Source organism: Pipra filicauda, unplaced genomic scaffold (assembly GCF_003945595.2).
Source record: "Pipra filicauda isolate LSUMZ 115617 unplaced genomic scaffold, ASM394559v2 scaffold171_size1565689_pilon, whole genome shotgun sequence".
Classification (NCBI taxonomy): domain Eukaryota; kingdom Metazoa; phylum Chordata; class Aves; order Passeriformes; family Pipridae; genus Pipra; species Pipra filicauda.
This window is the reverse complement of record NW_024104229.1, coordinates 1,116,116-1,142,060: the sequence shown is the minus strand read 5'-3', so window position 1 is coordinate 1,142,060 and position 25,945 is coordinate 1,116,116. Positions and strand designations below refer to the sequence as shown.

The 25,945-nt window shown below is 35.2% G+C and overlaps 1 protein-coding gene across 2 annotated transcripts in view; it reads left to right on the top strand.

Annotated features, from left to right (window-relative positions):
• The window catches only part of LTN1 (listerin E3 ubiquitin protein ligase 1), a 30,293-nt gene extending 4,348 nt beyond the window's left edge, over window positions 1–25,945 (top strand). Inside the window, exons 5-31 of one of the 2 annotated variants that reach the window (XM_039379628.1) lie at window positions 284–336; window positions 761–941; window positions 1,580–1,753; window positions 2,828–3,018; window positions 4,361–4,505; window positions 5,280–6,065; window positions 6,502–6,543; window positions 7,766–7,958; window positions 8,861–9,100; window positions 10,069–10,222; window positions 10,489–10,639; window positions 11,342–11,543; window positions 12,471–12,630; window positions 12,800–12,904; window positions 13,179–13,321; window positions 14,673–14,747; window positions 15,199–15,334; window positions 16,436–16,580; window positions 18,100–18,313; window positions 18,589–18,826; window positions 19,646–19,720; window positions 20,566–20,752; window positions 21,189–21,360; window positions 22,658–22,872; window positions 23,379–23,573; window positions 24,199–24,366; window positions 24,882–25,945. In XM_039379628.1, the coding sequence (XP_039235562.1) occupies window positions 284–336; window positions 761–941; window positions 1,580–1,753; window positions 2,828–3,018; window positions 4,361–4,505; window positions 5,280–6,065; window positions 6,502–6,543; window positions 7,766–7,958; window positions 8,861–9,100; window positions 10,069–10,222; window positions 10,489–10,639; window positions 11,342–11,543; window positions 12,471–12,630; window positions 12,800–12,904; window positions 13,179–13,321; window positions 14,673–14,747; window positions 15,199–15,334; window positions 16,436–16,580; window positions 18,100–18,313; window positions 18,589–18,826; window positions 19,646–19,720; window positions 20,566–20,752; window positions 21,189–21,360; window positions 22,658–22,872; window positions 23,379–23,573; window positions 24,199–24,366; window positions 24,882–24,944 (4,803 nt within the window). In that variant the 3' untranslated portion in view covers window positions 24,945–25,945. The remainder of the gene's footprint in view (window positions 1–283; window positions 337–760; window positions 942–1,579; window positions 1,754–2,827; window positions 3,019–4,360; window positions 4,506–5,279; window positions 6,066–6,501; window positions 6,544–7,765; window positions 7,959–8,860; window positions 9,101–10,068; window positions 10,223–10,488; window positions 10,640–11,341; window positions 11,544–12,470; window positions 12,631–12,799; window positions 12,905–13,178; window positions 13,322–14,672; window positions 14,748–15,198; window positions 15,335–16,435; window positions 16,581–18,099; window positions 18,314–18,588; window positions 18,827–19,645; window positions 19,721–20,565; window positions 20,753–21,188; window positions 21,361–22,657; window positions 22,873–23,378; window positions 23,574–24,198; window positions 24,367–24,881) is intronic. The other variant, XM_027744207.2, reaches the window with a different exon arrangement.

Genomic DNA, 25,945 nt, shown 5'->3' with positions numbered 1-25,945 from the left:
CAGAACTATTTTTGTTTTCCTCAGTTTGGCTTCTTTGTAGCAGAAGCACACTGGCACAGGGCTGCAACTTACAAAGTGTTACGGAGCTTTAATTCAAACAGCTACTATGTTGATCATGAGTCAATTAAGTTATTTTCTTTTTCACTAGTTTGTCTAAAATAGACAGCTCAGAGGTTGGGAAATTTTATTGTAGAGCTGTTTCTGAATAATGTATGGACTATATTGTTCACATATAAATATTGCATTTCTTTGTGTTTATGTTTGTTGGGTTTTTTCCCCTTAGGTACTTCAGGATCACCTTCTGAAAGAGACAGCTGATACACTCAGTGACCCCCAGTATGTTTGCCTGCTTTAATGTGTATGGTTTAAGTACTGGTCTGTATTGGGTTCTCTGTCCCTGGAGGTAGTGGATTTAGTTTTGTTTCAAGAGGCAGAGTATTTATTTGAGTCCAGTTCCTAGTGACTTTCTTTGGGACTTAAGTTTAAATGCTTTTGAAAGTGTTACCAGTTATCTAATTCTTGTTTCAGCTGTTTTAGGAGTAGCATTTGTGCTTAGGCAGAATATGAGATGACTTGAAACTCTTTCGAACACTTCATAATGTAATTTAGAACCTATGGAAAGTTTATGTATTTATATTGCTAGCACCTGAAATCAAAAGAACACAGAAAAACTGAAGACAGTTTAGTTTAGAAGAACTTGGGAAGCCTACTGATTTATTTGTTGTTCACTTTAATTTTTTTGTTTGTTTTGCCTTCTGAGAACTGTTCCAGAAGAAGAAAGGGAAGCCAAATTTTTTCGGATTCTGACCTGTTCCTTGTTAGCTTTAAAAAAGTTGCTTAACATGTTGCCCAAAAAAGAGATGCATTCATTAGAGGAAAAGTTAATGTCGCTTCTATCCCAAAACAAATTTTGGAAATACAGCAAACACAACATACCACAGGTGACTTTTTAATTTCTTCTTTATTTTGGTTGGTTTTAGTTAAAGGTGATACACTTAACCTAAGGAAGTATTAGTTGCTTGTATTCTACAGGAATGAACTTTGCACTTTGCTTATGTTTGAAACAGCCTTCAGGTTTCTAGGCCTTAAATAGACAATATTGCTCTAAAATTTACCCAGCAGACCAAACTGTTATTTCTATATCATCATGATCTACTTCTTGGCAATCTGCCATCATTTAAAATTCATCTAAAAGATACAAACTCTGTCAGCTTACTGATTGTGTTCTTAGTGCTTTGGAATTTTCAGTTTTTAAACCATTTTACTGGTCTTTAATCTGCTAAGACCAGTAGTGCACAGAGTGATGAAGTGATGAGGTAGTATTTTTTAACAAGTTTCAAGTTGCTTTTGGGAAAAAATGCCTTTTGAGAAGTATATTAAAATACAACTGAACGAATTGCTGTAAAACATTTGATAAGCCTGTTTAATAATTGCTTTATTTTTCTTTAATAATATTTAAACTTTTGCTGATATAATAAAATATGGGGACCAGACGTTGTAAGTTATGTTGACTTTAAAAGGAACGTTATAAACTACATGTAGTGACAAATTTTGGTTTTTTCCCTGTGGTCTCTGTCAGGTTCGCTCAGCTTTCTTTGAGCTGATTTCTGCTTTTTGCCAGCACTTGCCTGAGCTGGTGAGAGCTGAAGCACCAAGAGTTTGTCCTGCTGTTCTTCTGAGCATTGATGACAGCGATGCAGTGGTGTGTCCTGCTCTTTGGGAAGCTGTACTTTATACTATCACCACTATTGAGGTAATGGGGAAAACTAAGAGGCAGATATTTTCCTCAAACTTAACTTTTCACCAAGTTCTCTGTATAGAATTTGGAAGAAGGGCTTGACTGGGTTTTCTTTATGATTAATAACATGGACTCCTCAAGGCTACATACTCCTTCTTCCCCTTAGGGTTTCAGTGTAACTTTATTGTGTCCAGCGTATTTGAAAATTAGAGTTGTTTTATGAGTTTAATTGAATTAACCTGAATCCCTTTCATTAAATGTAGTTACTAGTAAGTCAAATAATGTTTAAAACCTTTTACTTGGTTAAAGACAGTTAAAAAAAATGACCTGCAGTGCATTTTTGGTTTGTTTGTTTCCCCTTCAAGTTTAAGGGTTCTATAGCTTTTCTTTTTTTTTTTTTTACTGAATTTTAACTGAAATACCAGATTTAAATTTAGTAGCAGGATGAGGTGTTGCCAAAGACTGTGATGTTTTGAGACCTTAATAATGAAGATCTCTTTTGTAACTGCTAGTATGAACTGTAACAATTTGTGTGGAAAAAAAACCCCAAACAATATTTGCTCAACCTTTTATAAATATAGGTATCTGGAACTATACTGAGTATTATAATAAATATGATAGATCTGATGGCAAAAAATTTTGGGGAGGAGAAAGTGCCAAAGTATTTTGTAACCATCAGGAAATTTTTGAAGAGAGTTTCGAAGTGAGTGATGCTTCTAAAGTCAGTATCACTTGATAATGAGAACTTAAAATTAAATACTGGGCTAATTACAATGATGACTTTTATGAAGCATCGTGAAAGCATTATTAAAGAGAAGCCTTTGATTCCAGCTGGCTAATAAGGAAGGTCAGTTGATTTTAAACAGTGCAGAAATTTTTTTGTCATGTTAACTTCTTAAATTCACAAGCTGAAATAGGGAGAAAGTGATTTTAAAAAATACTGGAAAGAGAGTAACTTAAGAGAATTTAAATTTTACGATAACTTGTTTCAGCTGCAATGTGGGGAGGTAGGTTAAATGTCTAGCTTGGGAGTTCTTCTGAGGCAACATATTCTTGTTTGATTTACAGAAAGTGAATTTCTTTCTATAGGACTGTTGGAGTCATGTAAATGCCAAAAAGGGAGTTCTGCCAAAGCTGTGGACAGTGCTTCGAGAAGGTGGACGAGGGCTGGCTACTGTTATATACCCCAACCTCTTGCCCTTCATTAGCAAGGTACCTCCTGCTGTTATGAAACCGAAGCTGGAATATTTCAGAACTTTTTTCGGCTCTTTAATTCAAGGGTATGAACCACAAATTTATTTATTTGGAATCAATCTCTTTTACATTTGGAAATAAGAGAACTAATCTTCTTCAAGCTTTTAAAAATGAATTAAAATTATATTTTAAAAATTCTTTTAAATATCTAAAACTAGAGTCAGTCCTTTGTGCCTGTTCCTGTCATCAGAAACCTTTCCTCTTGATTTTATTACATCTTCCTTATATAAAGCATTCTTATCTTTCCTTGTCAAAACTTTATGTTTATTCCGTGACAAATTTTAAAATGAGAAATTAATTTAAAATTAAGAGTGACTCTTAAGAATCAGGCTCTTCTCACCAGTGTATAATTTTTACAGAGGTTATTGGGGATTAGCGTTGTGATAGTGAAATTTCCTGTATGCAGGAACCTTAATTCTTATGATACTGATTTTTAAAGGATTGAAACTGCTATCACTTTTTACCTTTAAAATGCATCAAAACCAACCTTCTGTCAAATCTCATTTAAATAGATACATGTGCATTGTGTACTCAAAAGCATAGAGAAATTATTTTATGAAAGACTAAAGTGCCATTTATTTAAACAAAAATCAGTTCTCAACTGATGTTGGTGTGGCCTGTATCAGAACTCTTGGAGAAGAGAGTTATGTATGGGTTGGTTTTGAAAAGTGTATCAAATGTTATTACAGGTAGTAAAATGATGACCCTGAGATTGGCTCAGTTGGTTAGAGCCAATCTCAGGTTGTGAGTTGGTTAGAGCCACCAAGGTTGTGAGTTTGATACCCATATGGGTCATTCACTCAGGAGCTGGACTTGGTGATCCTCGTGGGTCCCTTCCAACTCAGAATATTCTGTGATTGTAATATTTCTCTGGTAATTTCTGTGATCTAATTTTCGTTAAAAAGCAAATGAATTCCAGTTCTTCAAGCTCAAACTGGTTACTGGGAAACTGGCTTTAGGTGGCTTTGTTTTCTTTTTCTTACCTGTAATGACAGAAAGTGACACTTTCTGAACCTTTGTGGCGTGCGTAGAAAATTGCAAAGGAGTTTTGACAGCTAGCTGAAGCATGTGAAGTATGCTTGACTGGATCTGGTTCCTCTGTTTACATAGATATTTCTTTGTGAATGCTAAGACTGGATGAAGAAGTTATTTTAATATAAGTTATATTAATTGCCTCGGTTTATTAACTCTTTATTTTGAATTTATTTTCATCTGACTCCTGTAAATGATTCTATGATCCTATATTCTCATATTGGTGTTGTCTGGATCAGAACAACATAACAGAGGGTATATTCATGGCATTCATATGGGGTTTCTTGGAAGCACAGTTGCCTGAGTGTGCCCTCCCTCTGATGTTGCCTCTCACAGGTTGTCAAGTGAGCGGGCAATAGCCAGCCCTTCAGAAAGTTCAGCAATTATAACTGCATTTATGGAGTGTCTGTGCTTTGCTGTACTACAGAAAATAGAAGAGGATGACCAAACCCAAATTCATCAAATGCTTATATCTGACCAGGTATTTATTAGAAATATGGAATATTTTTGTGTGCACATTTAATAATTACCATTATTATTAATTAGCGTTATTAATATTTTAATAACATTAAAGAAAAATGTGAAATTTAGGTGAGGATTTACTTCTCTGTTGAAAGTTTCCCTAGATTTAAAAAAAAAATAAAAATCACACAAAATCACCCAGGTTGGAAGAGACCTTCAAGATCATCTAGTTCCACCCTCAACCCAGTACCACCATAACTACCCCATAACCACATCCCCAAGTGCCACGTCCAGACACCTCTTGAACACTTCTAGAGATGGTGACTTCACCACCTTCCTGGGCAATGTATTCCAATGCCTGACCACTCTTTCAGTGAATTTTTTTTTCTTATGTCTGGTCTGACCCTCCTCCGGTGCCATTAAAGACTGTTTCCTCTCATCCTTTTATTTGAGACGTGGCAGAAGAGACTGACCCTCACCTTGCTACAACCTCCTTTTAGGCAGTTGCAGAGAGCCATGAGTAACAAAAATAATGCTACTGAATTTAGTAATTTTTTTTCTTCCTATAAAATCATCCTTTTAACTGTGCAGTTTAAATTATATTTAAGGAAAAAAAAAACATCCTGTATATTTTCAAGCATGAGTGTTCAAGTGTTCGAGCTTGAGTAATTCCGGTATTTTTAGAATTGCTTCTGCAATGTTTTTCAAAATTATATAATTTTGTGGCATGACAAAGAATAAAATGATTTTTTAACTGGATCACTGTTCTTTAATAAATTTTTTTTCTTTATAGCTAATTCCTTTCACCAGTGCTGTTCTTAAGGAGCCCATGTTACAAAGTGGACCATTATTTTATCAAATAGCAGAAATGCTGAGCTCCTGGGAAGCTAAAGCAGAACTCTCCAGTGATGATGGCACAGATGAAGTTTTCCAGAAACTGTTGTCAAATTTTTGGGACCATCTTTTAAAAATGTGTGTACTTCATGTTGATAGGTTGGATGCTGATGAGAAATCATTGTTTGCCATATCTGGTATGCTAGAAATTCTTCAGAATCCAAAGAGTGCTACCAAACCAAACAACAAAAAATTTCTGAAAATCAGATTTACAGACGAGGATGAATCTGAAAGAAACACAGAGAATGGAAAGCTCACAGAAGTGAGAAAAGGTGACTCTGAAATACAGGCTGACTTGCAGCATAGTTCACATCTAAGGAAAGAACCTTTAGAGAACTTAGTCTGCAACCTTGCTGAGCTGAGCATTGTGTATGTCAATGAACAGAAGTCAGAACAGCATTTGAAATTTCTCTCTGCCCTGCTCAACTCTTTTTCCTCAAACAGAGTTTTCCAAGTACTTTTAGAGCAGGGTAATGATGCAAGCCATGCTCAAGCTGAATCCCAAAACGAAATGAAAGCTCATAACAGAAGTCCATCTGTACAATTTCTGTATATGAATTTAATAACTTGGCTGAAAGAAGACTGGAGAAAAGACACCCATTTCCTAGTTGATATTTTATACAGTGTGCTTCGTTGTTGCAACAGTAATGAAGAAAGGAAAATCATTCTTGATGATTTAGCAAAGGTATGACTTGTACATTATGTCATTAATTTTTATCAAAGTCATGACTGTTTTTGTGGGCTGTTGTTCATTAATAATCTTATATTGGCACTGCCATATAGAAAAAATTCTACATGAACTTGAGTAAGATCAATTTAAGGAAGGTAGATTTAGGAAAGCTTGACATGACAGTGAAAGGTTACGACATCTGTTCCTTTCTGTATGGTAAAAATCATTAAAAAAAAGGAACATCAGAATTTCTCTGCTTTTACTTCTCTATACAGTGTGGTTTTATACTAGTCATTGGTGGCCCTTCTTTTAAATGAAGTCCCTTATTGATTTTGTTACTGAAATTTAGCAACTTCCTCTTAATCCCTGCAGAACAGTTAAAATGGTATTAATGCTTCCTATTCAGCAAAAAAATTTGTTAAATATTGTGGAATTTTGATTTTCTTTTCAGATGGATCTGAAATGGATTATTTTCCTCCAGATAATTCAAAAGGTACCCCTTAATATTTAAATTTTTTTGTTCTGGTTATGCGTAATTTTGAATATTTCTCTGGTGTTAGCTTTGAGACTCACATGTGTTTGAATGACTTTTTTTTTTTTTACCTACGTAGTGATAATTTCCATAGTTTGAAAATCTTACATTAATAGTTTCAGAGTAGTGTTTGTTTTAAATGCATTTAAATCTGGAGACAGTTTTAAAAATGAAATGATGATACCAAAACAAAAGAATCTTTGTCCCTTCTATTTTTGGTCAGTTTGCTTTTTGAGCCAGAGGGATTCCTGATTTGTTGGTTATCCGTGCTAAGCTAGAGAGAATGGAGCTGGGGATTAGACCAATAACTTAAATGATCATTTATATCATCACCCTTACATGATGCTTACAAGGAAAAGGTAGTATTCCATTTTTTCCCACCCAATATTGAGACTGACATTTAAGTAATTGCATGGGATGCAATAGGAAGTGTATGACAAACGTTTGGACAAAAGCTCATTGCACTGGGTTTATAATCCAGTGCGTAGACCACAGTATCTTCCCTCACACATGCTGTGTATTTTAGGAATACTCAATTTTTATGATTTTGTAACTTAGAGTGCCTCATCACCAAAATAATGTTTTTGATTTGTGACCCTCCATTTCTTTTTAAAGAAATTCAGGTGCTGTAAATGGATTTTATGTTGTAAGTAGGTTTTATTTCAGCCAACTTGGTCATCCGAAAGTTATTTTTGTAATTCCAATGTAGGAATTCCCTGGGCTCTATAGTTGAAGAAAAGGAAAACGAAGCATTTTCAGAAGGTGACTTTTTTTGCTCTACAGCAGAGGTCTGACCTAGCCATAAGCTGCTGTCTCTGACCAAAAAGAAAGCTGGGGGGATTCTTGCAGATGTAAACACCTAAAGACTTATTGTTTGTGACAGATGATATGATTCCCACTCTATGTGTGGGTTTGACATAGTAATCTTATGCTTACTTAGTAATAATAGTTAAAAACAAGTTGCCCAGAAAGCTGTAGATGCCACATCCCTGGAAGTGTTCAAGGCCTGGTTGGATGGGGCATGGAGCAATTTGGTCTAGAGGAAGGTATCCCTGTCTGTGGCAGGGGGGGTTGGTGCTTGAATGGGAACATGGAAGATGATCTTTAAGGTCTGTTCATATCCAAACTATTCTATGATTCTATACTCTTAAAAGATTCTTAGAATTATTTTCTCATGATTCAGGCATGCTCAAGCACAACAAAACTTTCCTTAGTCTCTGACTGGCTGAAGGGAGATACACTTGGAGAAAGACTGGTGATGCTGGCAGATGATCTGTGCCACCTGTGTTTAAAACCTAGCACAGCCTCATCAGACTCAGCCTCTTCAGAAAGGTGGACCCTCCTGAGCTTGGTGTTGTCACAGCACATTAAAAGCGGTAAGCATGTATAATCCTTGGAGTTTGTGAACTGTAAATACTCCAGTCCTTGGAGTTTGTGAAGTGTAAAGCGTAAGTGAAGTGCACTTATGCTTTGCATAAGGTTGAAAAGAATTTGAAATCTTCCAGAATACTTAATTTGGAACATTTAGGCTTTCTTCTTGTGGTTCATTTGTTGGTTTGAAGTTTTTGTTTATTTCTTTTGGGCTTTCTTTTTTTATACCTGAGCCGTTTTTTTTGGTCCATATTGCAGTGAAAGTGATTAGGGATGAGGTTGTGCTAAAGAGCTATAAAATCATAATTTGTATGGAAAATGCAAATAGGAAGAAACTTTTCATTGTTTTTTTCAGTGGAAGAACCTGAGTTGCTAACAGATGTTTAGATAACAGTCTTGAGGGAAAAGTACACTTCTTCATCCAGTTTAGATTTAAATAATGGAACTCATTGCCACAGGGTGTTGTGGAGTTTGAGGATAAATGGGATTGGCCTGCTTGGATCCCACAAAAAAGGAGCCAAGCATGTTCACAGAAGACTGGTCTGCTTGGGGTAATTATATGCAGTCCAAGTGTAATCTTGGGCTCACAGTGGATTGTCAGAAGCTAGGAAGGCATAAAAGGGGGAGAGATCAGTCTGCACTTGCTCTATTTTATATACCTTTTTTGAAGTTGCTTCAGCTGGTTTAGAGAGGAGATAATTGGCAGTGTGAAACTTTGGCTGGGTGATCCTTGATGTCTGTGAAATAATAGAGTTTATGTATACATTAGAGTGAAACTGCTTTGCACTTTATTTTGGTTTCAGAATCAGTAAATATTAACCAAATTGGTCCATATTAATATGACGTCTTTGAATGACCATGTTTATCAAGAAATCAAAGCATGCTGTTGTTTTCCTCTCCCCCATAGAATCATTGATTGATGAAACTTTTATTGAAAGGATTATTGATAAACTTCAAGCAGCTCTATCTAAAGCAAAGGATCTTTCTGAAGCTGGAAATACTGAGCCATCAGTATCTTTCATCTGTGATGTAGCCTCAAGCTTTTTCAGCTCCGTTAAAGGGTGTTTACTGATGCCATCCTCAGAAGACCTGCTGCTTACCATCTTCCAGCTGTGTGCTCAGAGGCAGGATGCAACACACTTAACAGGTAATCTAGAAAAAGAACTTCAACCAAACTTTCTCACAGGTGATGATTACATCTGAATTCTTCTTTTTCATGAAATGGATTCAAGTATGTAATAGAATACTGAATTCACATACATTGAGCACTTGCAGCTGTAACTGATACAAAAATTTATGCTTTAATTTACAGTGCCCATAGTTATTACTAAACATCAAGTCCTGTACATCTCTTTACAAGGATTTTTAAACTTCTTTGATGTTAACTTTGAGGCTGTGATATTGCACACTTTTCGGAGTGTTATGTAAGTTATTTAAAGTCTATGAAATACAAGAAACGAGCATTTTTTTGGTTAATTTTGTAGTGTAGGGATTCTATGAAAAAATGTGTGCAATCACTTCAGACACATGTATTTATTCTGAAACCATTTGTATTGGTTAAGTTGCCCAGACAAACTGTGATCCATACCTCTTTAGCAGCATCTCATGTTCAGACTGAGATCCTCGTTTATATTCTTTGAAGGCAGAATTTGAGAGTGATAAATTTGTACATGCATTTACTGACATCAACACAAATAAATACAATGTTTCAGAGTTGCCATAGAAATGAAGTAGGACAATACTAGCTTGAGAACCACTGCTGCTTTGCAAATGACTATTGATGCCATGAATGTTCAGTATTTCAGTAAAAAGATCTGTGGTTTTGAAGACCATGTGGATATATTGTAGTAGACAACAGGAACATCACTTATTCTCCATTAAATTAAATTTTACCTGTGTGTCATAGTTAATTTAAAATTGCTCTGCAACAAGAGAGCTGTATATTTGCCCTTGATAGTTTTTCCATGTAACCACATAGAAAAGAGAATTGTTTTCCTACTCAAGGACCTTTAGACATGCTGTCCATGTAGATTGTAATTAGAGTTTACCTGTTTGTGGTGGTCTTCTTGTCCATTTGTTATTGTTTTGTTTTGTTTTTTCTTTTCCCTACAATAGATTTACTTGTATGCAAATTAAAACACACTTGGATGTCTGGTGTAAATTCACTTGTGCATCAGCTTCAGAGCACACACAAACAGAGTACCTTTTTGATTAAAGCTGCACTGTGGGTCAAGAATCAAATTCAGTCTTCCTCTTTGGACGTGAAAAGGTAATTGGGATGCACATGTCTGCTTCATAATATGTTGTTCTCTAAAACAAAGATCAGTGCTATACTATTTTTTATTTAATGGTCATTTGTATTGCTGAGAGACTTTTCAGCCTGTTGAAGGCAGTGGGCAGAGCAGAAAACCACCACTGGTACAACAGGTATAGAGCATTGGTACGACATATAGAGCACTGTATCAATGTAGAATACACAGCTTGCTTCTACTGGAGAGTGCCAAACTTGTTTGCAGTGTTTTCTCCTTTTCTCAGTCTTCAGATGTTGATCTCTGCAGTTAGTGATTTGTTGTCGAAGCTCATGGAAGCTGATGGACAATCTGGATACCTTGTGAGAGCTTTTGTTGAGCATGTCACACCGAACAAAACGGAGTGGGGGAAGTTGCATGAGTCTCTATCTACTGAGGTATGGAAATGATAATGGGCTTGCCTGGGGTAGTCAATCTTTCCTCAAGCCTCTCTCCCTTAGGGTGGTAAGCATTCTTTCTTCTGACATGGCACTGCAGTTATGAATACCCATATGCCTGTGCAGAGGTTCTTTTCAGCCTCTATCCGTGAAAAAGACAAAATCTCTATGTTTATGGATGCATCCAGTACGACTGGAGAAAATCAGAATTACCCTTTTCTGCATGAAACACCAGCAACTTGCTTAAAAATTCTGGAATTTTTTCTGACAAAATGTACATTGTGAAGATGTACTTTAATTCTTCAAAAAGATTAATTTTGTGAAAGACGCCAATATCTGCAGAGGAACATGGTGTGCTGACTATCAACAAAATGCTGACATACGTATAGTAGAGAGTGGAGAAGGACATAAATTTCCTATCCAACCACCCAGCTTCAGTAAACCTAGTATTTCTTGTAAAATATGTAGAATTCTAAAGAAACATACTTGTTTCTGAAGCAGCAAGGCAGTTTCAAATTACTGCTGTGCATTTAGGTTTTTTAATACACTGGAGTGGGTCATTGTGCTTTTATTGTCAATTTATATGTTTCGTGGTTATTTTTTAGTAATTCTGAATTTTCAAGATTAAAGAGATCATAGCTCTTCTGTGCGTTATTAAAATACCAGTTATTTGTTCACACTCTTTTTGTGCACATATTACAGTGGATACACAAACCTCTTTTGGAAGGAAGGCTTAGTATGAATTGTGAACCTCTGGGATCAAGTGTCAAGCTGTGTGACACAACTAAACTTCCAGGCCATTTGTGTACTTCAGCCTTATTAAGTAAAATGGTTCTTCTTGTACTGGAAAATGCTGCAGTCCATGGAAATGATGATGCTGAAAGAAAGAAAATTGACAATATAAGTAAGTTACAATGGTAAAACTTAAAGGAATTTTATCTTATAGTAGTTGTAACCTGGATTGATAATTAGAAATGCATAGTTAAAGACTGGCTTACAGGTATGAGAAATTATTCTTTTACCTTTTGTTATTGTTTTGTTTCGTTTTGGTTTTTTTTCTTTTCTTCAAGTCTCCTTTAAAAGTGTAAGTATGTACAAGTGTAGTGCTTATATCCTTGGGACCTTTTTTGATTATATAAATCCTACCTCAACAGAACTTTCAACTGGGAGATGTTTGAATTTTTAATGAGCTTCAGATTTGTTCATTGCCAAAACACACAGTGCATTGGCATGAGTGGTCAATAGGAACTGTATCCCTGCCCTGAGGGTTTAGCCATAATGTAAATATAGCTTGAGGCAGCAATTTTTCTTAATTCCACCAGGTGGAATGTAGTTTCTTTTTATTTTTAGGGTGCTCAAATGAAATTAATAATTCTATCTCCAAAAATCTCACCATGATGAGAAGTGTAATTGCTTAGTGTGGGTCTTTGTAAGCTAATGAAGGAACCACATGCTAGCTCTTGTCATCAAATTTGTTTGGTTTTCTTCTGGACTTAGATCTTGATTGTCTTGTCTGCAAGAAGTATATGTCAAAAAAAAAGAGGAGAATAGAGAGGAGTTGTAATTTGTGTCATGCTTGCTTGATTTGCTTTAAAATTTCTTGAATATCTAGAACAGATTACTGTAGCTTTTTGTTTTCTTATATTTTATGGTACAATGGTAAATATCCAGTTCATGCTCTGAAGCACCTGAGATTGTGTGTAAATATAATACTTTTAATGCATTAAAAACATTAAAAAAACCCAACAAAAACTTGACTTGAAACATCTTACTTATGCACTGAATATATTCAGCAGTCATTTGTAAACAACAGTTTCTGTTGTTTAATTAGTTGCAGAACTGTTGTACTCCTTACAATGGATTGAAGAACTAGAGAATCCTCCTTCCCTGCTTCTAGAATATCTTCATATGTTAGAAGAGATGCACATCACATACAAGAAGTTCAGTACACTAAGTAATACAGCTAGTCTTCAGCAAACTATATTTGATAGGTGAGTACAAGTAAAACAACTCTTAACTCTGTCTTCACATTTTGTGTTGTATAGAGTATTAAGTGCCACTATATTTCCTTCTCTGTGTTGATTCAAACTTCATCCAAATGCTTTTGTGGTGCTCTGAGCATCTGTATATATTAACCAGGGTCTTTCCTCTTCTTTGAAGATCAGAGGAACATGGAAGACTGTGGTCCTTAACCGTGGCTAAAGTGATCCGTGCGGAAAACACTGTATCCTGGGAGAGGAGAGAACTTTTTAAGACAACAGAAGGGTATCTTAATACTGCTGCCTCTAAACTTCCAGTTTGTTGTGAATGTTGATAATGTTAAATAATCCTTATTCTGACAAATGACTACTGAGGACTGAAAATTAAGTGCTATATGTGTGTGTATGTAAGCGATATATGTATGAAAGTGAGACTGCGTTTTAGTGTGTGGGATTAGTTACATCAGAGGATATTAGATCATTATGAAACAATTTACATTTTGTTTCCTAGTTAAATTTTTGGGTTCATTTCATTCTTGATGTTTTGCTTGTATTAATAGGTTTCTGCCATTAACAGAGGGCAGATTGCATACACTTCAGTGTTTATCACCTTTCTTAATTGAGGAGGAAAAGAGAGAACTTGTCTTCCACTGTGTGGCTAAACTTATGACATGCACACAGACAGATCTTTCCAGCACTGATGGTGAGTATGTTCTTACCTCCCTCAGTCTAGTTCATTAGAATTTAAGAATGCTATTTTGTAATAATGTTTGCTTTTAGGTAAAATGTTTTAACTATAATAATATTATTTTTTCTAGAAAGAAATGTTTTCTCTATTGCATATTTCTTTCAGACAGTTTTCTGCCTTATTCAGAAAGTATAAGCTATACTGCCTGGTACAAAATTGGAACTAAAGGACTTAGGCTGAATTGTTAAGAACATTTTGATATTGTTGTACTTCTTGTGTGGTCTATCTTATTTAAACACATCTGTAAATATCAAAGTTTTCAGTTAACCATTTAGGCTTTACACAGTATGCAAAAATATTACTATTGTCAACTGGCAGTGTCATCATTGTCTTCAGATGCTTTGGCAAGAACTCTTTCACGGTTTACATACAATTTTTGAGTAGTTCCTCCAGTGCATGGCATACAGTGTGCTCAGTCAGAACTGCTCTACATACACCTACAGCAACTGTGGAAAAATTACTTAAGAGGTGATTGAGATGTGTTATACTATTGCTTTGAATATACCCACTTAATTTGGGTCTATATTTTCACAAACTTGTTGCTTTTCAAGAAAATTATTTAGAAATGGTCACACACATTTATGAATTAGATGTAATTTAAAAGTACCTTCTATTTTTTTCCAGTACTGCTTTTGTATGTTTTTGCACATACTGTTATTGATCAGTCTGTATAAAAACTGAAATATAGGTTTTGTCTTTTTTAACAGGACTGTGCTTCCTTAAATTGAAAAAACACCCTATCTTTGGTGACTTTAAACTGTGGATATCTGTCCCTTGGCAGTGTCCTCAGGATTTCAGATGAATTCTTCAAATGGATGTCCTTAAAGTGTGAAAATTAGCAGTGTTAGTGTCATGCAGCAATTGAGAAGAATCTTAAAAATCCTTCTGCTATGGTAGTTTCCCTAACTCTTACTCTTTGAACTTAGTTAAGCCTTCTTGGCTTTCTAAGTGAACCAGTGAGGCAAAAATTGTGTCTGTGAAACTCTAAACAGAATAAAATGGGAAAAAGAATCCTCACTCCTCATGTGCTGTGGAGTGCTCCTATTTGTAATCTGCATTTCCTTTCTGCTGCTTCACAGTTTTCTAGGGATTCTTGAGCAGACTACATATATCCAAATTCACATTAAATGAGACATAGGCTGTTGGCTTACCATTCCAATGGTCTTTTTCTTTTCAGGTCAGAAAAGTGCTGGTAAAGTTGTTGTAAATTGTTGCTCAGCTGTTTAAGTGAAGCAGGGGTTTGTTTGGTTGGTTTTGCTATGCCTTTGTGGTACGTTGCCTTATTTCTTTGTCATCGTGCTTGTAGGAAATGTTCATTTTCTCCAAGAAATCGAGATAAATGCAGTTTTTCTCAAGAATGGAAAACAGTACTATTGCAACGGTAGTACTTCACTCTGAAAGTAAAAATTAACATTCCAACGAGAACTCTAATTAACATGCCATTAATACTAGAATTCACAACTCGCAGTTGCATTTCCATCACTATCTGTCCAAATTATTGCTTAGCATACTACATTTTCAGTAGCGCAAAGAGATTTCAATCTTAGCAGGCATTTTTCCTTTTCTTTAATTGTATAAACTATCAATTAATCTTCTAGAAGGTGGTTTGTGTTTTTTTTTTTTTAAAGTTTGCGTTGGATATAGTATTTCTGATTTAACAATGGCATCTGTGGATTACATGTTCAAAGAAGAAAGCTTAGGTATTATCCAAACTGTCTTATGATGTTAATGTTACATTCAAATAAAATGATTCAGTCATTTGACACACATTTTAACATTTGTTTTGTCTTGATAATTAAGACTATTGAATATGTATTTTTACTGTATTATAGGAGCATTTGGGTGTCTTTCCATTTTGAACTCCTGCCTGAATGATAGAAGTGTTGATTGTGATCATCTACTACCTGGAATACTGAAAATAATAATATCTTGGAAAAATGATAATGAGGACAGCTTTCTCTTTAGCTGGTGGGTGCAACTTGGAGATAATTTCACTTTTTTTCATTTCTAAGACAAGCATTTAAAAATACGGACTGGTTATTAACTCAGACAAAATCAATCTGTACATTACAACTGCCATCCACTGTTCTATTATTACATATTTAAACTTTTGTAGAACTGTATTCCGTGGTTTCATATACCTGTCTTTAGGTATTTAATAACTCATACCGCAGAAAATTACCTGGATGGTTGAAGACTGGGAAACTAAGGAGTTATTTAAATGCACCTAGGTGTCAACTGTTTTCAAAAGCATTTAGAACTGACCAACTTTTGTAAGTGTTGCTGGATATCAGTTCCAAATTCTGATTGCTTATTTCAGTAGCAGGAAGAAAACCTGGATACCAGAATTAGATGTCTGTCTTTTAAAATTCTGGACCCAAAAATGTAACTTGAAAAGCTTCCAGCAAGGAGTGAAGATATACTAACAGTCATTTGTCTTGATTATAGTGAGAAAAATCCTGGCAACGAAGTCTCAGAATAATCATAGAACCATAGAGTGACCTGGGTTGGAGGGCACTGTAAGGTTCATCTCATTCCACGCCGCTGCCAGAGGCAGGGACACCTTCCACTGCACCAGGTTGCTCAGAGCTCCATCCAAACTGGCTTTGAACACTTCCAGGGATGGGGCAGCCACAGCCTCTCTGGGCAACCTGTGCCAAGGCCTCACCAATATCTAATCTAAACTTATAATGTACAATATTTGGACACTTATAATGTACAGTATTTGAAGACTTGAGGGCTTATATTTTTTTCTTAAATTATTAACTTAAAATTATTATTTTCCTTGCATTGATTTAATTGAAATTGCTAAATTTCATAGGGTATGTAAATATATTACTCGAGCAAATGTGTAAATTTTAGAAATTTATGAATCTGTAATTTAGGAATCTTATGTAGTCTTGGCAGCTAATGTAGCACTCGGCCTTTGATAGACAGAGTATCAAAAGCACATAGGGCAGAGTGTGGTGGTGCCAGACTAATTTGTCATGAGAGGAGTGAAGGCAAGGATATAGATACTCATGTCTGCAACATGAAGGTACATAAGCTTTGGCTGTATTTTTATTACAGCAATCTGAAAGAAACAAGTGCTCAGTTGCTTGGTTTGAACATTGAGATGATCCGTTACTTCCCCTTGTTGCTGAAGTATTCCACAGCTCCTTTGGCCGATAGTGAGTGGGACTTCATCATGTGCTCCATGCTGGCTTGGTTAGAGGTAATGTGAAAGCATCCTCACTTTTGATGTGGTTACCTTTTTTGATCATTCCCTGCATATGGCAGGGACACTTGTAATCTCAGTTTGACAAAAATTTGACACAACATTAAAAAGAATTGCATAAAGTCCTGTGTGTGTTGGGCTTTGACAAAGGTCACGTGTAGTTTAAAAGCTATACTCTCCTGTTTCTTATTGTATATTGAGATGAAATCAGCTCACTCTTCAAGTAATATGATATTTAATAATGTCATTGGTAATTGGAGAATAATTTTGAAATATGTCTGTTCATAGAATCATAGAATCGATCTTGTTGGAAGCGACCTCCGAGATCATCAAGTCCAACCCTTGATCCAACACCGCCGTGGTTACTAGACCATGGCACTAAGTACCACATCCAGTCTCATCTTAAAAACCTCCAGGACTGGTGAATCCACCACCTCCCTGGGCAGCCCATTCCAATGTCTGATTACTCTCTCTGTAAAAAATTTTTTCCTAATATCCAACCTAAACCTCCCCTGGCACAGCTTAAGAACGTGCCCTCTTGTCTTACTGATAGCTGCCTGGGAGAAGAGACCAACCCCCACCTGGCTACAACAGATGTTGTAGATCTCTGTGTTGAAAAATAATATTCCTTTAAGACCAAAGTCTAACATGATACCTAAAAATTAACTGAATAAAAAGCAGTATCTGCATTTCAATGTCTAACTAATCACATGAAATATCAAAATTATATTCTAGCGCTGCTAGGAAACAGGTCAGTAGTCAGCTGACTACTTCCTGATTAAGCAAATAAAGATACAGAATCTCTCACTCTGTTATTATGCACTTGGAAGGGCAGGCTGGAAACTTCCATGTGACCATTCTTGCATGCACCTCAAAACTATCTTTTTTTTTTTTTTTTTTTTTTAAATTTAAAAAACAAATAATAAACTTGTGTGAAAATCTTGTGTAGACTAAGTGCTTGGGAATATTTTTAATTTATAATGATATTCCTTTTTGGGGGAACTAGTAAGAAGAAAAATAAAAAAAGGAAGAAATGTTGGGGGAAAAGAAATATTCTTCTAACAGCCACTTCAATAATTTCTAGTTTTTAATAGCATGTTGTCAATTCCCTTTTGCAATTTGGAAATGCAAATATGATATTGGTAAAGCTTTTATGTTTGAGAGAGAATAGTGAAAGCACTTCACAGATCAGTTTTGTCTCATTGGACTGCACAAGTGCTCCAGGTGTGGTACATTCCTGTTTGAATTTTCTTTCTGTCATTATAAAGAAAGTTATATAATGGAAGCAATACAGGATTCTAAATGTTGGTGAGACTTTGAAATTAATTTCAGGAAGTCTTACTAGAGTATAATTTACATTTTTAAACACAGCCCGCCACCCCAAATAATTTTCAAATGGTCCTTGCAATTGAATCTTCTTTGAACTTATGCTTTCTGGTGTAAACAGGGAATGTGAAACATACTTTGAAGCAAATTTATGGTTAAGAAATCTTTCTCTTTGTCTATTTCCTCCTAGACAACAAGTGAAAACCGTTCCCTTTATCATGTCCCGCTTGTGCAGATTTTTGCTTGTGTTAGTTGTGACTTGGCATCTGCCCTTAGTGCTTACTTTGAAGCTGCAGCTCCTGAAACTACTGAAAATCTCCCTAAGAACTTGATCGGTGAATGGAAAGAATTCTTTTCTGAGGGAATTCACAATTTGCTGTTACCTTTGTTGGTGAAAATCACAGGCAAGTATATGGCAAAGAGGGCAATAGCCAGGCTGTTCTGAAATAGAACTGAATGGGCTGTATTTTTGAATTTATAGGAATATTATGTCAGTATAGTTTATAAAAACTCAGATTTTGTAACACTTACATGCTAATTAGGAAAGTAATTGCACTTAACCTACTGATTCTTAAGATTAGATGGGTGCTGCTAAGTGCAGTCTTGAGTTATTTCTAGCAATGCTTGTTTGTGATATCATCCACACGTTTTGCATCACGGCTTGTCTTGTTTTATATAGGAGAAACCAAAAATGCATCAGAAGGTTCTTTTCAGAACTCTGTGTTAATATCTTTGGGTGAAGCTCTAACTTACATATCGAAGGACCAGTTGTTAAACCATAAACTGCCACCGAAGTTTGTTGCAGGCCAGAAAACAAATCTTCCAGATAAACTCCAGACTCTACTGAATACATTGTCTCCATTGTTGCTTTTTCGGGCTCGACCTGTACAGATTTCTGTCTACCACATGCTGTATAAGTAAGAATCAACAAATTTTGCACTTCCTTCACCTCTCACCCCACCCCCACCCTTTATTTTTTAAATGTGCTGTAGAACGTGCACTTATAGCTGCATGTTTAGAAAACCATGTTCCATTATGGGTGAAAATTCTTAACTGGGCAATTTGTGTTCTATATTGGAGAACATTATATAAAGCTATGAATGCTAAATTTAATTGTAAAAGCAGACTTAGTATATACTGAGAAATTTTACTGCAGTACATGAAGATACAATTTTATTTTCTGTATCATAGTTAGATAGATATCAGTATCATAATTGTAAAGCTATTTTTACCCCAAAATGAATCCTAAAATGTAAACTGAAGTGTTCCAGGTTTGATTGGCATCTGACATGATCATTAAATAGTATGACCTTTTTATTTTCACTAATTTAGATAAGGCATTAAGAAAGTGAATAAAAATAGGTAGTATTCCTGTGAACTTCTTGGATATCTCTAATACCTAAAGAGAGAATACAGAATTTGAAAAATAGGATGTGCAATAGCTTTATTCTGATAGAGAATTTTATTTTATTTTAGTATGTCTCAGGAAATGTAAGAGATCTGGAAAAGAACTGAGCAAGGCTACGTGCTCATTCATGTCACTCATGAACCCTCTTTGCAATGGTGACATGTCTCTTAAAGATTCTGTGTTGTTGTTAAGGAATAATTGCCATTATTTTATTGCCTGTCAGTAATATTGACATTGATAAGCAAAGAACTACACATCACATATATTAAAATAATTTATTAAAAATTATTTAAAAATTAAATATGACTTTCTTTCCATATTTCTATAGATTAATGCCTGAATTGCCTAAATTTGATGACGAAAATCTCAAATCCTATGGTGATGAAGAGGAGGAACTGGCATTGTGGGTATTTTTTCCTTCATTTTTTTAAGACTGTTTTCCATATTTTTAAAATGAGTTCTAAGATTGAAATATGCAGTAGAGTAGTCATCTGTCAGAAGAAGTTAAAAGAAAAAAATTACATGGCTATGACAATAGGGTCATAAATATTTAAAATATTCAATATAATTGGTTAAATCCGCCTTTGCTAAAACTGGAGACAGTATTTACAATTTTTTTTAGGTAAAGTTACTAGACTAAGTGCCATATATATGCTTTATATTGGAAAATCTTGACAGATTTTTAGTTTTATTCAGAATGTGTCCATCTGCACAGGTAACTTCAGGTATTTGAAACTCCAAAATCAACCTGAGTGTTTTATACAGCTTGAATCCAATAAAATCTATGGTTTGAAGTGGGTAACTGCTTAAAATTCATTTTATAACCTCAGCCCAATGATTAATACCTTTCCTAACTGTGGAGCTGCAGAGGGCTTTTTAATCCAAACCCAACAGTGATCAGGAGATCCATTGTTCAGTTGCTCCTTTGTTGGTGTGATAAGAAAGCAAGCAAAGCAGCTATCCATGATGTAGGTTAAACCATCTCAGCCATAGACCCCTTCCAGATTAAGCAATCAGCATTCAGTTTAAATTTGTCTTGTAAGAAGGTAAAAACACCAGTTAAAAAATCCCTATATAGTACTGGTGTGTGAATTTGAAAGTAAATTTTCCTGTAATAAAAGGCCCCTTTTTATGTTCTGCATGCGTGGCTTTACTACCGTGACTTTCTAGGAAGGCTATGAACATAAACTGAGTTAATGCTGTGCTCAAGATTGGAGTTTACTATTCCAGATAACATTTTTTCCGTAGATCACCTCCAGCAGCTCTTATGTCTATCCTGGCCACTCAAGAACTCTTGCTAGAAAACATCCTGGAATGCATTCCAGTTGGAGAATTTGCAGTTATTCAGCCCCTGAGTGATGAGTTCTGCCTTGTTCTGGGATATCTTCTCACTTGGAAGTTAATATTAGCTTTCTTCAAAGCAGCTTCTTCTCAGGTATGTGTTCAGTCTTTTCATTTTAACTGAATTTCTTAAACTGCTTATTTAGTTTGAATCTTGAAGTTTCATCCAGCCTTGTTATTAATTATGTAATCCTACCTCTTGTTTTTGTGGAATTAGTGAAATTCTGAAAGCATCCCTGGACTTAGATTTCTGCACTGCTATAGTTGAGGGTGGTAATATTAAGAGGAATGAAGAATTAAGATTCATTAATAGATGATTCTTTCTTGCATTTTCAAACAAGCTTGCTACATATTACGATCTTCTAATCATTGAAAATGGTGCAGAGAACTAAATTGCTCTTCTGAACACTTGTTCTGAATCACAGTCTTGCTTTTCCTCCCTGCAAGGACATATTTGTATCATTTACAGAATAAGCTATATTTATAAAGTCTGTTTTGTATTTTTTGTGTATTTTTTTTAATGGTACCAGCTGCGAGTTCTCTACTCACAATACCTTAGAAGAACTAAAAGCTTGAACAAACTGCTTTATCACTTGTTCAGGCTTATGCCTGAAAACCCTGTCTTTTCTGGGCCAACTTCAGAAGTTTCAAATAAGGACACAAAAACCTTCTTTACTGAAGAGCTTCATTTAGATGTTAAAGGTTAGTAAACATTGTATTTGTGTATTTGAGAGAGCTGTTATATTGCAGAAGTTTAAATATGTTTTTTTTTGCTTAAAAATACTTATTTAGAAAATCTTACCTATAAAACAGATACAGAGAGACAAATATATACATATGTTTAGAAATCTTTGGCTAACACTCCCCATTTGAAACTTTATCAAAGTTGAAATGTTTATCAGAAAAATCAAGGACAACAAAAAACAGGAATAATATGTTGCTACTATTGAAATCTGAATGTAAAGATTCCAAAACACTAAAAATATGTGATCTATTCTGGGACCATTGCTTCTAGATATATCTTTTTAATGCTAAATAGAATTTCCATTTTTTCTTGTGTTTCAATATATAAATATAAAAAGTATTTTAATATATATATTTTAAATGTTTGAGACGCTGTGTTGTTTTTTTCATGCTGTTCTGAAGACCCAGTTAATCGATGATGATGAAAGAAGATACACTGCTTTTTTTTAGCTGAGAAACATGAAAAAGAGTATTAGTTTTTAAAGTTACTTCATTGAAGTTTTTATTTTATGTACCTGTGTAGGTATAAGCAAAGAAACTGAGTTTCATTTCTTAATTTTTTGCTTGAACATCACTATGTTGCAGAACAATTTATCTGGATGACAGTTAAGAAAGAATTACTACCATGACAACCCAAGGGAAAGATTTCCCATATCTCATTATAGAGTCAGTAAGGTGGAAAAGACCTCCAAGATCATCCAGGTTCAACCTTTGATCAAACACTACCGTGCCCACTAAACCGTATCACTAAGTGCCCTGTCTACTTGTTTTTTGAACATGTCCAGGGATGGTGACTCCACCACTTCCCTGGGCTGCCTGTTCCAATGCTCAAACACTCTTTCAGTGAAGAATTTTTTCCCAATATCAATCTGAACCTCTGTTGGTGCACCTTGAAGCCATTTCTATGCATGAACACTGCAAACCTCAGCTGTTCTCCAAACATCTTATTGCTTGTTTGCTCTAAAGTGAAGCATTTTGTAATTTCTATAATATAAAATTATTCTTGACTTATGATAGTCCACATGTGAATTTTGAGGTGTGAAGTATTAAGCTAAGAAACAAAGAAACCAGCCTAGGGAGGAACAGCTGAGTCAAACAAGCCCTCAGAGCAGCAATAACAGGAACATGTATTTGAAATTCTGGTTACCACAGTTCTTTTGAGATCACAATTTTTGTGTGTGGTGTGGAGGCACCAACATCCATGACTAATGTGTTAAGAGTATTTCAGCATCCTTTCTTTCCCTCCCCGGGACAGGAGTGCTGTCATCCCAGATTCCGCACTTGGCGTGCTCTGTGTACCACATAACGCTGAAAGACTTGCCGGCCATGGTCAGGCTTTGGTGGAATAGCTGTGAAAAACGTGTCTTCAATGTTGTAGATAAATTTACAAGCAAATACGTCAGCAGCGTCCTTTCTTCCCAGGAAATATCTTCTGTTCAGACCAGCACACAGTTGTTTAATGGCATGACGGTTAGTAAGGCTTTTTGTCCTTTCTTTTTATTCAGTTTTTCGCAAACATTTTAAGAAATCTGACTTCTCATAACCAGACTGTGGTTCTGAGTGTTTTATATGATTGCATTTTTGTTGTTCTAAATGACTGATGAAACACAGTTTTGCTTGGTATCAATATATTAAATTGATGTTTATTAATATTCTGTTTAGAAAAAAAATGAAAGAATGGGTTTCAGGATGTTGGAGAAGTTGAGGAAGTGGAAGATACTGTTATCAATATACTACTTTTTGCTTTTTAAAAAAAATGTAACCCATCAGTAGATTGGAAAATGGCTGGTAATTTCCTTTTAGTTTGCCAAGATATAAGTAGATTTTTGTTTTCTTTGAGAAAAATGTTTACCCGGTCTAAGAAAATTATTTAATACGTACAGTAATGTATTTATAGTTGACATGATCTGTGTATAAAGACTAGAGATGGTGAGTATCTCTCTGGAGTTTTTTTAATATATGCATTTTTTTCATAGGTAAAAGCTCGGTCTGCAGCACGAGAAGTCATTGCTACCTATTCAGTTGATGATATCTTTATTGAACTAATAATACAGCTTCCACCAAATTACCCACTGGGATCCATAACAGTTGAGAGTGGAAAGAGGGTTGGTGTGGCTGTTCAGCAGTGGCGTAATTGGATGCTACAGTTAAGCACATACCTTACACATCAGGTGGGTTTAAAGAAAGCTCCTAGGTTTGAAAACTTAGAAGTCCATCTAATAGAAAAATATTCCTGGTAATGCAATATTGTATAGATCTGGATAATGGATCTCATCAGTACATTGCAAAGGACTTCATAAGATTCGGGTCACTCTTACCATCTGCTTTCTTCCAGATGCTTAAACAGAGGTAAAATGATCAGCCTGCTAAGTCCTGTTAAATCCATAGCCTGAGTTGAAAGTTCACTCTTAAGACACGGGCCAGTGTTTGCCCCATGTGGCAATGCCATCTCAACTATAATTTGAAAAAAAACAAACCAAAAAAATCAAACCCGAAAACCCAGTCCATGAAATTCTCTAAAAGACTGGTGGTTGCTGAAGTTGCATCGTCTGTGGTTTAACAAAGCAGTTATTGAAATTTAAAATCCCCTTTTAAGTGCTCCTAAATGCATTCTACCTCTGTGATGAATACTTGCATTTCTGTAGATTAGACTATCATAAATTACTCACTGCGTGTATTGCACGTAATTTCAGATTATAAAGCCTTCAGGCTTTGTTTTCTTCATGTGTTGATGAATAATAGTAGGAATAGTCCGAAGGAATTCTACAGTATTAACAGCTCTTTTTCCTCTGTTAGAATGGAAGTATTATGGAAGGCTTATCTTTGTGGAAAAATAACGTTGATAAACGTTTTGAAGGCGTTGAAGATTGCATGATCTGCTTTTCAGTCATTCATGGTTCCAACTATTCTCTTCCCAAAAAAGCTTGCAGAACATGCAAGAAAAAGTTTCATTCAGCTTGCTTGGTAAGTACCTTGACTAAATCTTTTTAAATAGGCAAAATATCCTGGAATCATAAAGCAGTTTGGGTTGGAAGGGACCTTATAGCTCATCTAGTTCCAACCCCCTGCCATAGGCAGGGACACTTCCACTAGACCAGGTTGCCCAGAACCCCATCCAACCTGGCTATCCATATAATTTAAACCATCTAGTTTAAACTTCTAGTGTAGTACCACCAATTTTCCACTTTGTCATTGGAGTATCTGGGATTAACTGAACTCATAAATTATCTCTGGATTTTGTACTAAGACATAAGGACATGTAATGAGAGGGGCTCCTACAGAGTGTGTGTGTAATATGTGTATATACAAATACATATGTATATATACACATGCATATATATATGGAAAGGGGTTTTTTTAAAGTATAGTTAATGTTTTGGTAGTTATATTCATTGGCAAATAATGATTATTATTGATGTACAGCGTTCCTGATATTCAGCTTGCATTTGTATATTAAACAGCTGTATTTCTTTTTTCAGTACAAATGGTTCACATCCAGCAACAAATCCACGTGTCCACTCTGTCGAGAGACATTCTTCTGAAATAAAACTGCCTTTCTTCTTTCTGCGAGCTGAATAACATGAAGAGCAGGCGATAAACTGTATGTTGAAAGAAGCTAACTCCTTGGAAATAATGTCAGTTACTTTAAATTCTTCACCAGTGGAATATGACACATATTTACCTCTGGACTGTTGTTTTTGTAAGTTTGAAGATTCTTCTTTGATATAAAGAAATAGATAACAATAATTTATTTTAATTGGTATATTTTTAAGATATGTTAAAAATTTCAGAAATAATGCAGAGTTATGTCTGAAAAAGTGGTGTTTAAGCCACAGCATAGTTGATTAAAACCTCTTATTTTAGGCATATTCTAACATGGTGTTATGTAATTAACCCAGATCATACCTCTTAATATAACAGGTGAATATAAAAGAGGTGGTATAAGGACTTGATTTTTGATTATGATGCATTCATAATAGTCCCTCTCATGGAGGAAAAAAAAATGTTGTTGCTGTTAGACATTAAGGCATGAAACTACAGTGATAATCTTCTGTTAAAGCATAAAATTTAAACATAGCCTGTTCTAAATTAACACGTTTATAAACTGAAGTTTCCCTTTAGCAGTTTCTTTTTCCCAAAACTCCTCAGCCATCCAGCAGCCTAAAAACATGAAAACTCAGAAGCCCAACTAAGTACAGAGAGCACAATCATTCCTGCATGACAATGAATAACACCATCTATTTATTGCTGATTGGCTTCTAAAGGCATACACACTTATCAGTCTTTGTTTATCTTCATTAGCTGGCAAATTAGCTATCGCTGAATGTCCACTGTACTTCCACTGTCCTATAATAATAAGGACTCGTAAGTGAATATACAGATGTATCTGAATTTAATAGCTTTCAACTCTACATTTTTTCATGCCTTCTTTTTTTTAACAGTGGTAGCATACTAATATATTCCAACCTGGATGATATTTGTGGTGGATTTCTTTGAAAAGTCAATAAAAGGGGGGAATAAATAAATTTTGTCAATCTCTGTA